The following is a 14,318-nucleotide window of genomic DNA, read 5'->3' as shown; positions in this document are numbered from 1 at the left end:
ATGCACAATGGTATTTGTTTGCCAGAATTAAAGCGACAGTCCATTTTCAAATACTGTATACTTAAGTATGCGCATTGAGATATTTTAAATTTAAAAAATAGTAATTCTGCTAAACCTTCAATACTTTATATAAATAGCTGCTAACAAACAACGTGCATATTAATTCATACCTCTGTAACTTCTATTTTACGTCCAAGTTCATCGTATATATCACCTTTAAAAAGCACAAGAAAAAAAGAGTATTACTATCATCTTCTCGGAATGTAGTACTTTCAGACCAATCGATATTTCTAAGCAGCACATTATTGAGTTGTTACAGAGCAAATCCAGCTTTTGAGCCACATGAAGCCATTTCGCAGACAGTGCTAATAGTATACATCTTTGGGATAGATTTAAGAAACGTGCAAGCTACCAGATGAAGGGCTATTAAAAATACATTAAAAAGATATCCTTTTTTCTTCTAAGAAAATGATCAATTTATTGACATTGTCCAAAATGTATCTCTCACACTAGAAATCAATTTAAAAGCTTTAAAATGGCATATTATAAATCATGCATGACAAAATATCCACAGAATTTGTCACAAGTCCAGTACATCTTATCTTCTGTACAAATGCATCGACGCCAGGGTTTAGCCAGAGTATAATCGCAGCTAAACATAGCGCTGTGCAAAGCTATTGTTTTGTTTATTAGTAGATCCAGAGTACAATCTTCTCTTCTGTGAGTTATAATAAGTTAATAGGCACAAGAGGACATCTTGCATACATTAAGAAGCAAACTAAACATATTAACTTACACTGTATGTACAGTATGTATGTATGTAGGTATATACTGTATCTTTATGCAGTACATATACAATAGCAATGTTATGGAATTTAATCATGAATTAAAATGTTAAGATTTAAATCTTACCATAAGTTTTCCCATTGATAGAACATTTGTTAAAAGCCATGATATTCTGTGTGAGTGTGCCGGTCTTGTCAGAGAATATATACTCTATCTGTCCAAGCTCTTCGTTCAGTGTGGTAGTGCGAGCCTCAGCTGGAGTGTCTCTCTTACTGCAATACATTCTCCGGTCCCAGTTTATGAAGTAGCTGTGTCCCAGACGAATCACCTCCACACTTAAAACAGAACAGCCTGTTTGTTATGTCAGTCAACACCCTATTCAGCATAGAACTACTTAAATACAGTACCTGGTACTAGATGATAACCTTTTGTAATGATCATTTACTCTCCGGTAATAGATCTATTTTCTTCATCACAACAGACTTGTGTTGCTTCTAGGCATGTGCATGTAACTGTTCTAAATACATTTTCCATATAAGACATGTAGGTGCCGGGGTTAAGATACTTTATACTTATATGGCAGAATCCGGTTTCACATTTATAGGATCAGATTATTTAGGTACATATAGGATCACAGTTACGGTTAAAATGTGTTTGAATTACTAATTGTAATGAATACAATTTTCTACTTGTATCCAGATTGTGTTATGAGTGATGTGACCTACCAAACATTGTAATTCAGGTACTGTATAGTCATGCTTCTGATAACCAGAACTTCTCCGAATCTAGTCAGATGAAGTTTATAAAGAAGGTGCCCAGGACAGTTTTATTTTTACATTTACAGAAACTTGCTTGGCTCCAATAGGACAATGTTTAATGTTAGTCAATAAATAATGCATAAGCCCCTTGTGAAGGAATAGTTTATACCATCCACATTTTCAGAATATTTAATATCGTACTTGTTTAGTATTCTATCCTGTGTCTTCTTTATCATTCCCCATTCTTGATTCTGCAGTTTATTATTTACCAGGCTTACTATCAATTCCAGCAATGTTCACAATCCCTTCTAAAGATTCTGAAGAGAAGTGGTTTTTAAAAATGACAACTAGGTGTGTGCAACTGTAATTTCTATCCCTTCTGCAACTGTGAATTTAACTCGAAATCTCCATACAAAAATGACCAGAGGGGACAGGAATTACCGCTGCACATCCCTAGTGGTCATTTTTAAAATGTACTGTAGCTTCAGAAAATCAGCGTTTAGAAGTGCTTGCTTGTAAGCTTGTGTAAGGGGCCAGTAGTAGTCTGAGTAGCTTTAAAAGTGCACTTTTATTAACAATTGCACTTTTATTGTTCAAACAAGAAAGCAACGTGGCCTTAGCTGAGGCCAGCGAATAGAAACACTAATCACTTTGAAGCTTTAAAACAATGACTATGTGGTTGCTTTGTACAGCAACCGACTGCCACTCTGTTAAATCTCCAGCCTTCACTCTTCTCTCTAACAACGCCTGACTGCACCTGGTTTCCAGGCAGATCATCTCTAATTAGCTAATTGGCCGACTGGCTAGCCAGTCATTGCAGGAATCTTATTAAGCTGGGGATCAAGCCATCTGAAGAAGAAATGGGCACAAAATAATATAACATACTAACAATAACATATAACACAATGCCAAATATACAATATATATATATATATATATATATATATATATATATATATATATATAGATAGATAGATAGATAGATAGATAGATAGATAGATAGATAGATAGATAGATAGATAGATAGATAGATAGATAGATAGATAGATAGATAGATATATTGCATGTGCGGGTGTTTTTCACCCTGTCACAGCATGGCAAATAATGATTGTTAATAGAGAATGATAGTGTACACACAATAGCTATTAAACAGGTAAGAAATTATTATGAAAATACCGCTGGTATAAAATATCTAAAATTAATTCTATATTCAAAGGAAAAAGGGGGGAAAGGTGTCTGAGCTTGCAGTGTTATACATATAAAATCATACATCACTTGACATTTGGCAAATACGGTGACACTAATACTGACAGCAAGGAATAACAATGAATCTCTCTCTAACAGAAGAAGCTGTTGGCAAGTGGGGAGCAAGAATGATTGACAGGTCTATCTGCTTACCCGTCAGTTACTGAAGAGAACTGAGACACATCAAAGAGAAAGAAAGAGAAACGAATGAGAAATACACAAATCAACAAAAACCATTAAGCTTGGTGGCTGAAAAGAAACAAAGGGCTAGCTTTTAAAACCTCTTAAATCCAAATCATCGTGAGGGCAATTACTTCAGAAAGGAATAGTTAACAAACCAGAAACACAATTCTGAGGGTTTACATTTATAATTGTTTGATTGGTGTTTTGGAGGAAATGGATTTGTCAAAGCTCACTGCTGCTGTTAGTTTATCAGTTCCTTGTATTTAATCAATTTCCTATAAATCAACTCCAGGAAGGAGATAACACACTGTAGGTAATATAGCGATGCTTTACCTCTTGATAAATGATGTTTCATGAAAAGTCATTCTGAAAAGCTCCAATACAATCTATAAATTTCACAAATGGAAGATAAATGAAGTGGAGAGATTCTCCTGTTTCAAAAAGAAAATAAAAAATGAACGGAACACTGTTCTCACCTTACATATAGGGAGATGGGTACGACTGTATTGAGAATGATAACATAGGACCAGAAGGTAAGAAATCCGGAGAACACAGCATGGTCCAGCACTTCACTCCAAGCCAGGTAAACCCGGAAATCATCCCCGACTCTGTACTCCCAGATTGAGTTTCCTATTGCTAGGATAATCCCCATGCATGTAAGAAACCCAAAGATCTGAAAATACACAAAGAAGCATTCTGGTAACACAATTATTCTTATCTATAATGCACAGAGTTTCCCTTTTCATGTTGAAGAAAGAACTGCAGCTACCGGACACAATCAATGCTTTTTAATCAATTCAAGTGATTTTCTAAAAGGAAGGATTTTTCATAGAATGATGCAAGAAACCTGGACAAAAAAATAATTTTGCACATTTTTTCCCATGTTTTCTTCATTGTTATACTATTATTTACCATAGTTTAACATGGTTTGTCATGTTTTTTTTTTAATATACTTTACCATACCTCTCTGTGCTTTACAAAGCTTACTTATGATTTGCCATGCTTTCACTAAGCTTTATTACACTTTGCTATGCTTTTACTACAGTAATCTAGACATGCTTTTTGTGCAGTTTGAGAAGCCTTGATTTGTATTATACACTTACCCATAAAACCAAGGTGTTCATCAATCTGTCTATGCTGGTTCTTTTGAATGTGGTCTTCCCACTGTTTTGCATTAGCTTAGTCTGAGGTCCTGGGAATATAGAAAGCAGAAGATATATTAGGGTATAAAAATGTCTTTCTTTTATGTTCGAGGGCCCATATGAATTGGTAATGCAATAAAAAGAAATGCGACAGAATAATTTCAAACCTGCAAAAATGACCATTCCAAAGCACCATTCCGTGTTCCGAAGCACGCAGCCACGAAGCAGCATCTTATCATTGGCAAGGCTGTGCTTCTCATCTTTCCAGAACAGAGTCCCAGTGAATCTGTCCAATCTGTTGTTTGGAGGCTCGCATACAACTTCCCCTGAAGAACACAACAGAGTGCAAAAACACTCAGCTCCCCACTCTGTGTGTTCTTCCACCAAACTCCACATAATGAAATTTATAATTAAAGTTCGGGAGGAGGGTCAGACACCAATCTCCGCGTCACCAAATTGAATCATTCAATTTACACATTAGCTCATTAAAATTGTTAGCACTATAAATACCCGCTTCATTTATCTCTCAGTTGTGTTTTGATTTCATCGTAACCCACCACCTCCCCATCTCCTCCTTTCTTAACAGTTTTTATGTTTTATCAAATGGGGGTCTCAGCCTCGTCCAGTTGGCCAGGCAGCGAACCCTCAAACCAAGTTAGGTTTGATGCCAAATGAATGTGTATATACAGCATACTTTTCTGTTAAATCGCATACTCCGCATTCTCTACAATAAATATTTGTACTAAAACATTTTGTGATTGGTGTTTGTCCCGAACTACTGAACCATGCATTAGAAACAAACAGTAAATATTAAAGTGGGAGTCTCCTCGTGAGGATCCTTCAGAATAAAGTGCTCAGTAAATAGAGCTCCCGATGACAGCCACTTAGGGACAATGTAAACCTAATGTAAACATTTGGAAAACCTTAACAACTGTGCATCCTGCAAGCAGCTGAACGACGATCTGTTTTGTATTTGAAATTTAATATCAGGAAAAAGGGCACCATAAACTACAGAGAAAGCATGATCTTGGCTTTCAGGGCTGCAGATAATCACATACATAACATAAATGACTATAGTTATTATTAATCCCTCCAGTATTTTGCTGTTTATCCTAAAGCCCAGTGCAGAGGTTGAGATCGCTGGCTATCAGCTCTATAATCATGTCTATTTTAAGCTGTCTTTTATCATAGCCTATCCCAGTACTCCTGACAAGCCAATGGCTAAAGTTACAATGTATTGATCTCGCTCCCATGATAAAAGCAAAGTGAAAATCCCAATGGCAGGACACTGGTTAAGACTGGGGGCTGTAATCCATCCAGTTCAAACAAACTATCGATAACAGAACAGAGCAGATTATCAGTGAGTTTAAACCCCTTGTCTGTTGTTCACAGCCCTGTAAATTATCAAAATCCAAGTGAATAGATTAGATTACTTTAATGCAAGTAAGGTCAAGATATCATATGACATAACACAACACTAACAGTAATGACAGGTGTTAAAAAACAATCTTCAGCAGATACTGCCGCCCTTGTCTGGTGGTGCTTATGCTTGTTTGCTTTACTTATTAAGGTAAAAAATAAATTTAAAGGCGTATTTATACCCCTTTAACTGTAAATTCTTAGTTAATAACAAACATCATTGGAAGTAGCAAGTCAGTTCACTTACCATCAAATGCTGCCATTTTGCTAATATCTTCACCAAGTTCTGAAGTTACTGTTAATGCCTGACGCACTTTTAAGTTAGTCTCTCTGAAAGAAAACCATACATAATATTTACTGAAATAAATAACAGTTTTTTTCATAGGGATTCCAACTTAGCACACAAGTCAAACAGGTGGCCAAAATGTGCGGCAAATATCTTATAAGAAAAGTCCAATATACTGTAAACCTTCCGTTCATCATTAAGATACAGCACGGTAACTGGTAATAAACTGTGGTTTTCTATTGTACATGTTAATGAGGGTTAAGGTTGAGAGCTATAACAGAACATTTACTTGGTAAAGCTTTCTACTTTTTAGAATCACTACTACTGTAGCACTACAGTATAAAGCATGACCTCCCTTTCTAAAATGCATTTCAGACAAATATTTGAGAAGATCTGTCTGCTGATGCTCTTACCCATCTAGCTCTGCTGTTTCAATGTAGCAGAGTCCATAAGGTTCACTGCTAGACAAGAGCAGCAAATCAGCCTAAAGGTAAAAGAGAGACGCATGAGATTTTATAATCTAGCAGGCACATGGCTGCGTAAGTCAATACTGGCAGACAAGTTATAATAGGAGCCATCAGTGCAAATAACCGTCATCTTGAATTATCAGTCTTCTAGCTAAGTGGCTGGAGCAGTAGGCGCTGAACTAAAGATGTATGTACAGCATAACGGATCAGAGTGGGACCGGTTATTACAATCACTTGCATTAATGGGTTCCACTGTAAGCATGTGTAAGCATGGTTTGATGTGTTTTATAGACATGTACATTGATTCAATTTGTATTTTTAAATATGCCTTCAGGTTTCATTTCCTTTGACCACCCTCGTCCTATTCAAGTTGGACTCGCATTATCAATAGATATGAATTGCTTTATCTTATTGTTTTTCCTAAATGTTACATTTCTAAAATCTATTCATCTATAATACTCACAGCTACAAACTGATTGTTTTCCAGCTTGATGATATCTCCGACACGTACATTCATCCATTTTTCATTGTGTAACCTATGAAGGAATGTCATCCAAATTAATCTCCTGCTCTGCTTTTTGTATCCAGACTGATATTTAAATGCCATTATTAAAGTAAGGACATTAATGTTGCTTTATTTAAATTGCTTAAATCAATTCAGACCCCCAGTTCAACAGGCTGATCCCCAGCATGCCGTCATAATGCAGTTTAAAATAATCTAATAGTCTAATGCCGCAGAATTAAAGAAATCCATTAAGAAACCAAACTGGAAAAATAATAATGTGAAATGCCTGTCTGTCAAATCTGATGAACACGGTATCTGCACTGAATTTACTTCTATGGTATGAACCTCCTGGGTTGCGTTTAGGTATGATCCGATAAACTGTTTATTTCACTGAAATTGTACAGGCATTTACAATATCTTATCATGAGGACCCTTTGTATGTTCTTACACCGGTTGTATTAATGCTAGGATTCGTAGCATTTTCTTTTTTTTCCCCCGATTTTTGTACTTTAGTCTTATCAGATGTTATAGTAATTCCTGCTGATATTTTCCTGGATCTGATTTGTGTTTAAATCACGATTCCTGGGCACATGAGTGCTCTGTTTTTCCCAGGATGAGGGAGACAGATCTAGAGCTAGACCTATCTTGACATCCCAACTCGAAGATGAAAATCACAGACACAGATCTGTGCGGACATCTGCAGATAAGAACAGTAGCAACAGGAGCAACACAGAGATTACACTGCGTCAAGCATTTTAGAATCACTTATTTCAATAAGTTATACTCTATTGCACAACTGATTCATATCTGGTGTTTGTTTGCATGCTGGTGTTTGTTTGCATTCAGATAAAGCGTAGCCAAAACAGCAGATATTGTATTGCACTTACTTGCCATCGATGAGTACCTGAGATTGTCGGTTGTTAACATGGTTATCACTTTTATGGCGAAACTAGAAGATATTGAAACAAGGATTTTAAGACACTTCACATGGCACTCGACAAACACATAGCAAAATGTTTCAGAGCAGAAAGAACCTGTACTTACAAAGTCATCCATGGCATCTTTCACAGCAGTAATTGTCAACACAAGAACCAAAGGCACAATGGTAGTAAACCAGGAGAGAGAAGAGATTTGAGGAATTAGCTGGAATTAATGAGAGGAGAGAGAGTCCATGAGTCTTACAATTGACAACCAAACAAAAAAAAGAAGTGCAATTCAAACCATGAGAACCACTGCCCTGTATTTCTGCACAGAGCAGAGAATGGGATTATCGGTACTTTAGGTATTTAAAAAAAGGACAAAATGATTTGTAGTTTTTACAGTATAGTTTTTATTGTGGGTTCTTAAGGAAGCCTGCAGTGGGCATAACTTATAAATAGTCCCATATAAATATAATTATGTTGTATACTACATGAAATACTACAATGTTTCAACCACTACTATAGAAAACAGTATTTTTGTATGGGTGTGATGGGCGATGTACTGTATGGTGGGATTGAAGACTTCCAAAATATTACCCAATATGAACTGTCCCACATCTGGAAGGGTAATGTATGCATTCCAAGAACATTACAATAATTCAAATAAAACCTACCTGTAATATAAGGAGAAACAGGAAGTAGGCATTGGCAACACGTTGGAACTGCTCAAACAAATTAATAGGCAGGAATGTAACAATGTGGTATTTTGAGGTTTTGATGCGATTGTCCTGAAATTAAAAAGAAAAATTACCATTTATTTTCAAGCACCCACACTTGGCACAATGCTAGTCAGTGCTTGACTTGAGTAAACAGCGAAGCAGACAGGATAACAAATATACTTAATGTATCAATTACACTGTGCTAAGCTAAAACCACTGCTTATTTAATAGTGATAGGTAATATAATACACAGTGTAATAATGTTTGTGGTTTACACACAGTAAACAACAACCTTTATGCAAGAGTCATATAAAAAAAATAAAAGGATAATGAATTCATAGTATTTTATAATGGAATGGACTAACTGGATCTTATCTATAATATGGTTCTATTAATGAATGATGTTCTGTTTTGGGTTTGTCAATTTTTCCATACAGTGAAAGGATGAATCTGTTTGTGCTGACTGCAGTTAAGGCTTTCATTGATTGTCTCTAAAGTTATGATGTCAATCGTTCTATCAAACAGCTACATTTAATTGAACACTGTTTTTGTTTACAGTATTTGCAAATTAAAAAATGTTTTGTTAACACGTCGTAAATTGTTCCAAATTAACTACAGTAGTAAAAGATGCTTTTGGGCAAAACAAATATATAAAGAGATTCAAAACTTTTTGCTTTTCTTAAGATAAACAACTGTAATGCTCTTCATTCATTCACACTGCACCACCTAGCAGTTATATCATTTGTTCAAAGATCAAAGCTCAACATTGTAAGATGTAATGTGGGATGATTGACTGTTTGGTTCAGGATCTCGCTTTCTGGACCGATAGCAGCCGCCCTCGTTTGAGGTGGACCTCCATCATCGGTCAGAGGTCCCCAAGGCCGGGTGATGGAGGACCTCCGACCCCCAGAAGGGAGACACAGTTGCAAAGGAGGCGGTGGGGAGGTGGAGGAGCAAGGTCTACAGAACCAGTATTGGAAGAGGAGCATGGACTATATAGGTTGAGGAACCAATAGGATTAGCGTAGCGAGATGAGACGCGTTCATAGAACTATGGCAAGTCTCGACTTGTTGTCACTAAAGATTTCTTCAAAAAGTTAATTTCTTTGATTAGGGAACAAAAATCATGAACTTTGACATCCTCCGATTCACCTATTCAAGGATAACACACCTGATTTGCTGCCTAAAATACAGAGATGCTGTTCTGTTATTCATTATGTATCTACATTGATGTTGCCTTCCAATTCACCCAAGTTATTAAGAAAATGTACTTCATTAGCACGACTAATCCTGTGCAATCAATTTCCCTGGAATCAATTCTACTTCGGCACATATTATGGTACCTGATTTATAATGAAGGATGAAATGCTTCCACATTTTTTCCTTCACCCACCAATAAAAAAGACCATCTGTAGTACAGATAGTATCAATTAAGTATTAATGAATGCTATTAAACTGCACTCTATATAGTAGAGCAATAGACATTTAAAAATAAAACGCTCTCAATGGAAAGATTATTAGCAGGTGAATACAGAATACAGACAGAAGGGGATTATGTTGCCAGGATGACAATTCATATGGGAAAACAGAGATCAGAGGCAAAGCTCGAGATGAGACCAAGATTCTTCCAAGGAGAATGCGAACAACAATTAAGAGTTGAAACCTTCAATCTACAAACACTGGATTTGATGGAGGCACTCCATAGGACAACTGGGCATTGCCATTCTACTAATGGCAAGTTGAAAATGCATTCTGACACATTTGTTTAACAAACTGGTTTTCACTAACCATATATTTATCTGTTGCTATGTATCAGGTTTGGGTGTTTATCCCTTTTCAGCCAAGTGTTTTGTCATAACTGTCACTCCACCGCTAGCATTTTTTTTAGACCCTTGCCAGAACAAACTACAACATTTTCATCCTTGCAATTTTTTTTTTCTTTGTAAAATCACAAAATACTGGCATACAAAAAAAAAATGAAAAATGTGTTTTATATTACATTCTATCTGCGTTTTACATGTATATATCCATATAATAAACTTTCACACTATCTAACTCACTGTCGCACTAACATATATTTGTTTTCCTTAAAACAGGGTATAAAAAAATACAGTTAATGAATTATTAATATACAGTAACTAACATAGTTTACCTGGGATGTTTATACATGTATATATTTCCAAATAAAGTTTAGAATATCACAAAAGGAATTACTTAGATGTATTTTTGTTGTCCTTTGAATTCAAAAATCGAAATGGAAACTTTGTTTTTCCAATACTGTGTTAGTTCAGCACTAGGTGGTATACAGTGCCTTGCGAAAGTATTCGGCCCCCTTGAACTTTGCGACCTTTTGCCACATTTCAGGCTTCAAACATAAAGATATGAAACTGTAATTTTTTGTGAAGAATCAACAACAAGTGGGACACAATCATGAAGTGGAACGAAATTTATTGGATATTTCAAACTTTTTTAACAAATTAAAAACTGAAAAATTGGGCGTGCAAAATTATTCAGCCCCTTTACTTTCAGTGCAGCAAACTCTCTCCAGAAGTTCAGTGAGGATCTCTGAATGATCCAATGTTGACCTAAATGACTAATGATGATAAATAGAATCCACCTGTGTGTAATCAAGTCTCTGTATAAATGCACCTGCACTGTGATAGTCTAAGAGGTCCGTTTAAAGCGCAGAGAGCATCATGAAGAACAAGGAACACACCAGGCAGGTCCGAGATACTGTTGTGGAGAAGTTTAAAGCCGGATTTGGATACAAAAAGATTTCCCAAGCTTTAAACATCCCAAGGAGCACTGTGCAAGCGATAATATTGAAATGGAAGGAGTATCAGACCACTGCAAATCTACCAAGACCTGGCCGTCCCTCTAAACTTTCAGCTCATACAAGGAGAAGACTGATCAGAGATGCAGCCAAGAGGCCCATGATCACTCTGGATGAACTGCAGAGATCTACAGCTGAGGTGGGAGACTCTGTCCATAGGACAACAATCATATATATACTGCACAAATCTGGCCTTTATGGAAGAGTGGCAAGAAGAAAGCCATTTCTTAAAGATATCCTTAAAAAGTGTTGTTTACAGTTTGCCACAAGCCACCTGGGAGACACACCAAACATGTGGAAGAAGGTGCTCTGGTCAGATGAAACCAAAATCGAACTTTTTGGCAACAATGCAAAACGTTATGTTTGGCGTAAAAGCAACACAGCTCATCACCCTGAACACACCATCCCCACTGTCAAACATGGTGGTGGCAGCATCATGGTTTGGGCCTGCTTTTCTTCAGCAGGGACAGGGAAGATGGTTAAAATTGATGGGAAGATGGATGGAGTCAAATACAGGACCATTCTGGAAGAAAACCTGATGGAGTCTGCAAAAGACCTGAGACTGGGACGGAGATTTGTCTTCCAACAAGACAATGATCCAAAACATAAAGCAAAATCTACAATGGAATGGTTCACAAATAAACATATCCAGGTGTTAGAATGGCCAAGTCAAAGTCCAGACCTGAATCCAATCGAGAATCTGTGGAAAGAACTGAAAACTGCTGTTCACAAATGCTCTCCATCCAACCTCACTGAGCTCGAGCTGTTTTGCAAGGAGGAATGGGCAAAAATTTCAGTCTCTCGATGTGCAAAACTGATAGAGACATACCCCAAGCGACTTACAGCTGTAATCGCAGCAAAAGGTGGCGCTACAAAGTATTAACTTAAGGGGGCTGAATAATTTTGCACGCCCAATTTTTCAGTTTTTAATTTGTTAAAAAAGTTTGAAATATCCAATAAATTTCGTTCCACTTCATGATTGTGTCCCACTTGTTGTTGATTCTTCACAAAAAATTACAGTTTCATATCTTTATGTTTGAAGCCTGAAATGTGGCAAAAGGTCGCAAAGTTCAAGGGGGCCGAATACTTTCGCAAGGCACTGTAATCTCATCTGATTTCAAGTCCGTCTGAATGTTACAGATTCGTGAAAATACGGTTCCAAACAGGATTTTGCAAGGTCAATGTAAACATGCTGGCCTAAGCAAATAGTCTGTGCATTTAGTCACATTATCTAGGCATTCACTTTCCAGCTCCACTTCAAGTTGTGGAAACATCAAACCTGAGAACTGTAGAAAGTCACCGAATCCACAGTCACTGAATCCACAGCCATCGAATCCACAGTCACGTATCCACAGTCACTGAATCCACAGTCACTGAATCCAGAGCCATCGAATCCACAGTCACGAATCCACAGTCACTGAATCCACAGTCACGAATCCACAGTCACTGAATCCACAGTCACCGAATCCAGTCACCGAATCCACAGTCACCGAATCCACAGTCACCGAATCCACAGTCACTGAATCCACACTGAATCCAAAGTAGTCAATTGTTTCTTTTTCTATTACTTGAATTAGATTTAAGAAGGATAAATATCTCAAAGTGGTAAATCTTTGTTCAAATAATTCACAGTCTCTTATGCTTTCCAATACTTTACTAAAAGGTTTAACCTTATTAAGCAAAGGGAACAAATTCAACTCTAGAAACCAGAGAGGCTGCAAACAAAAATGTTTTTATTGACAGCTTCAACACATGTTTGTTAAAGATTTTAACCAGCTTTCAATCTAATACATCTAACTTTCATGGTTATGCATCAGTGGGGTTCTTTCAGAAAAAAATATAAAATCAGGCTGCTGCTTATGTTAGGAATATTCTTTACCGTTTCTCAAGTATCTTGTGAATAGAGCTGGTGTACTAAATCTACTATAATTAATATCACAGACATCTGATATCTCAATACTATTATTATTATTATTTGTTTATTTATCAGACGCCTTTATCCAAGGCGACTTACAGAGACTAGGGTGTGTGAACTATGCATCAGCTGCAGAGTCACTTACAACTACGTCTCACCCGAAAGACGGAGCACAAGGAGGTTAAGTGACTTGCTCAGGGTCACACAATGAGTCAGTGGCTGAGGTGGGATTTGAACCGGGGACCTCCTGGTTACAAGCCCTTTTCTAAATATGCTGCTTTAGTGACCTATTTCAGTACTTAGTAACTGCTGGAAAGTCTGCTAAATGTCAAGAAGAGTATGCAGGTTGTGGCTAGTCTCCCTATCACCTAGTCAAAAAAGTTATAAGCTAAACCGGAAATAAATGATTTGTTAAATAAATACAGTAGCACAACCTGGCACACCTGTTTCCCAGCATACCTTCCCATTCACTTTAACTCCAATATGTCCAATAATTACACTACTGTAAAATCACTTCCTGTGCAGCAGAAATTGATTGTGGGGCTTAGGTTGGGCTCCTAATATTTCAACACAGGAAGTACATTTATTGTGATGGTGGTAGAAATAAAGGCACCATGGTAAAAAAAAAAAAAGAAAATGAAGACAGAAAAACAAAAAAAAAAGAGTTTGAACATTAGAAAATCAAAAACTACAATGAGTAAAATCACATAATTAATCTTCTCCAGGTCACAAAGGCCTAGTTTGGCTAACCCAGTTAATCATTGGGCCACAGGCTCCTGCTGTTCCTAAACTAACGTATGAAATAATTCAGCCTCAACATGTTGCAATATTTCTTTGATGAGTACAGAGAATACAGAATTACTGTGTGATGGATATTCTTCTTGGGTTTTGTATTTTCCAGTGTGGGTATTTGAAGGTCATTTTTACAAATAACACAGAAGAACAAACAGTTTCGATATTGAATGTTGAATGAGTCCGGTTTGGCAAGCGTACTTTGAAATCATTATAACAAAACAATTATTCAAGGTGAATGCTTTTCATGTTACTTGTGTGAGCAAAAAATCATCCACTCACAGTGAATAATAACTTTTAATAACATCTTTCTAAAAGTTATTGGATCCTTTTCTAATGAATATACAGA

At 36.7% G+C, this 14,318-nt stretch overlaps 1 protein-coding gene across 6 annotated transcripts in view; it reads right to left on the bottom strand.

Moving 5' to 3' along the window:
• The window catches only part of LOC117427903 (probable phospholipid-transporting ATPase IM), a 46,747-nt gene that overhangs the window by 15,649 nt on the left and 16,780 nt on the right, over positions 1 to 14,318 (bottom strand). For all 6 annotated transcript variants that reach the window (XM_058995103.1, XM_058995104.1, XM_058995106.1 and 3 more), the window contains 11 exons: positions 8,386 to 8,499; positions 7,836 to 7,934; positions 7,679 to 7,740; positions 6,750 to 6,822; positions 6,233 to 6,303; positions 5,781 to 5,863; positions 4,282 to 4,440; positions 4,076 to 4,164; positions 3,449 to 3,645; positions 913 to 1,121; positions 171 to 214 (listed from right to left, as the gene is read on the bottom strand). In XM_058995103.1, coding sequence (XP_058851086.1) covers positions 171 to 214; positions 913 to 1,121; positions 3,449 to 3,645; positions 4,076 to 4,164; positions 4,282 to 4,440; positions 5,781 to 5,863; positions 6,233 to 6,303; positions 6,750 to 6,822; positions 7,679 to 7,740; positions 7,836 to 7,934; positions 8,386 to 8,499 — 1,200 coding nt within the window. The remainder of the gene's footprint in view (positions 1 to 170; positions 215 to 912; positions 1,122 to 3,448; positions 3,646 to 4,075; positions 4,165 to 4,281; positions 4,441 to 5,780; positions 5,864 to 6,232; positions 6,304 to 6,749; positions 6,823 to 7,678; positions 7,741 to 7,835; positions 7,935 to 8,385; positions 8,500 to 14,318) is intronic.

The sequence above is a fragment of the Acipenser ruthenus genome, chromosome 21 (genome assembly GCF_902713425.1).
Source record: "Acipenser ruthenus chromosome 21, fAciRut3.2 maternal haplotype, whole genome shotgun sequence".
Classification (NCBI taxonomy): Eukaryota; Metazoa; Chordata; class Actinopteri; order Acipenseriformes; family Acipenseridae; genus Acipenser; species Acipenser ruthenus.
Note: the sequence above shows the minus strand (reverse complement) of the source record. Positions and strands in the feature narration are given on the sequence as shown.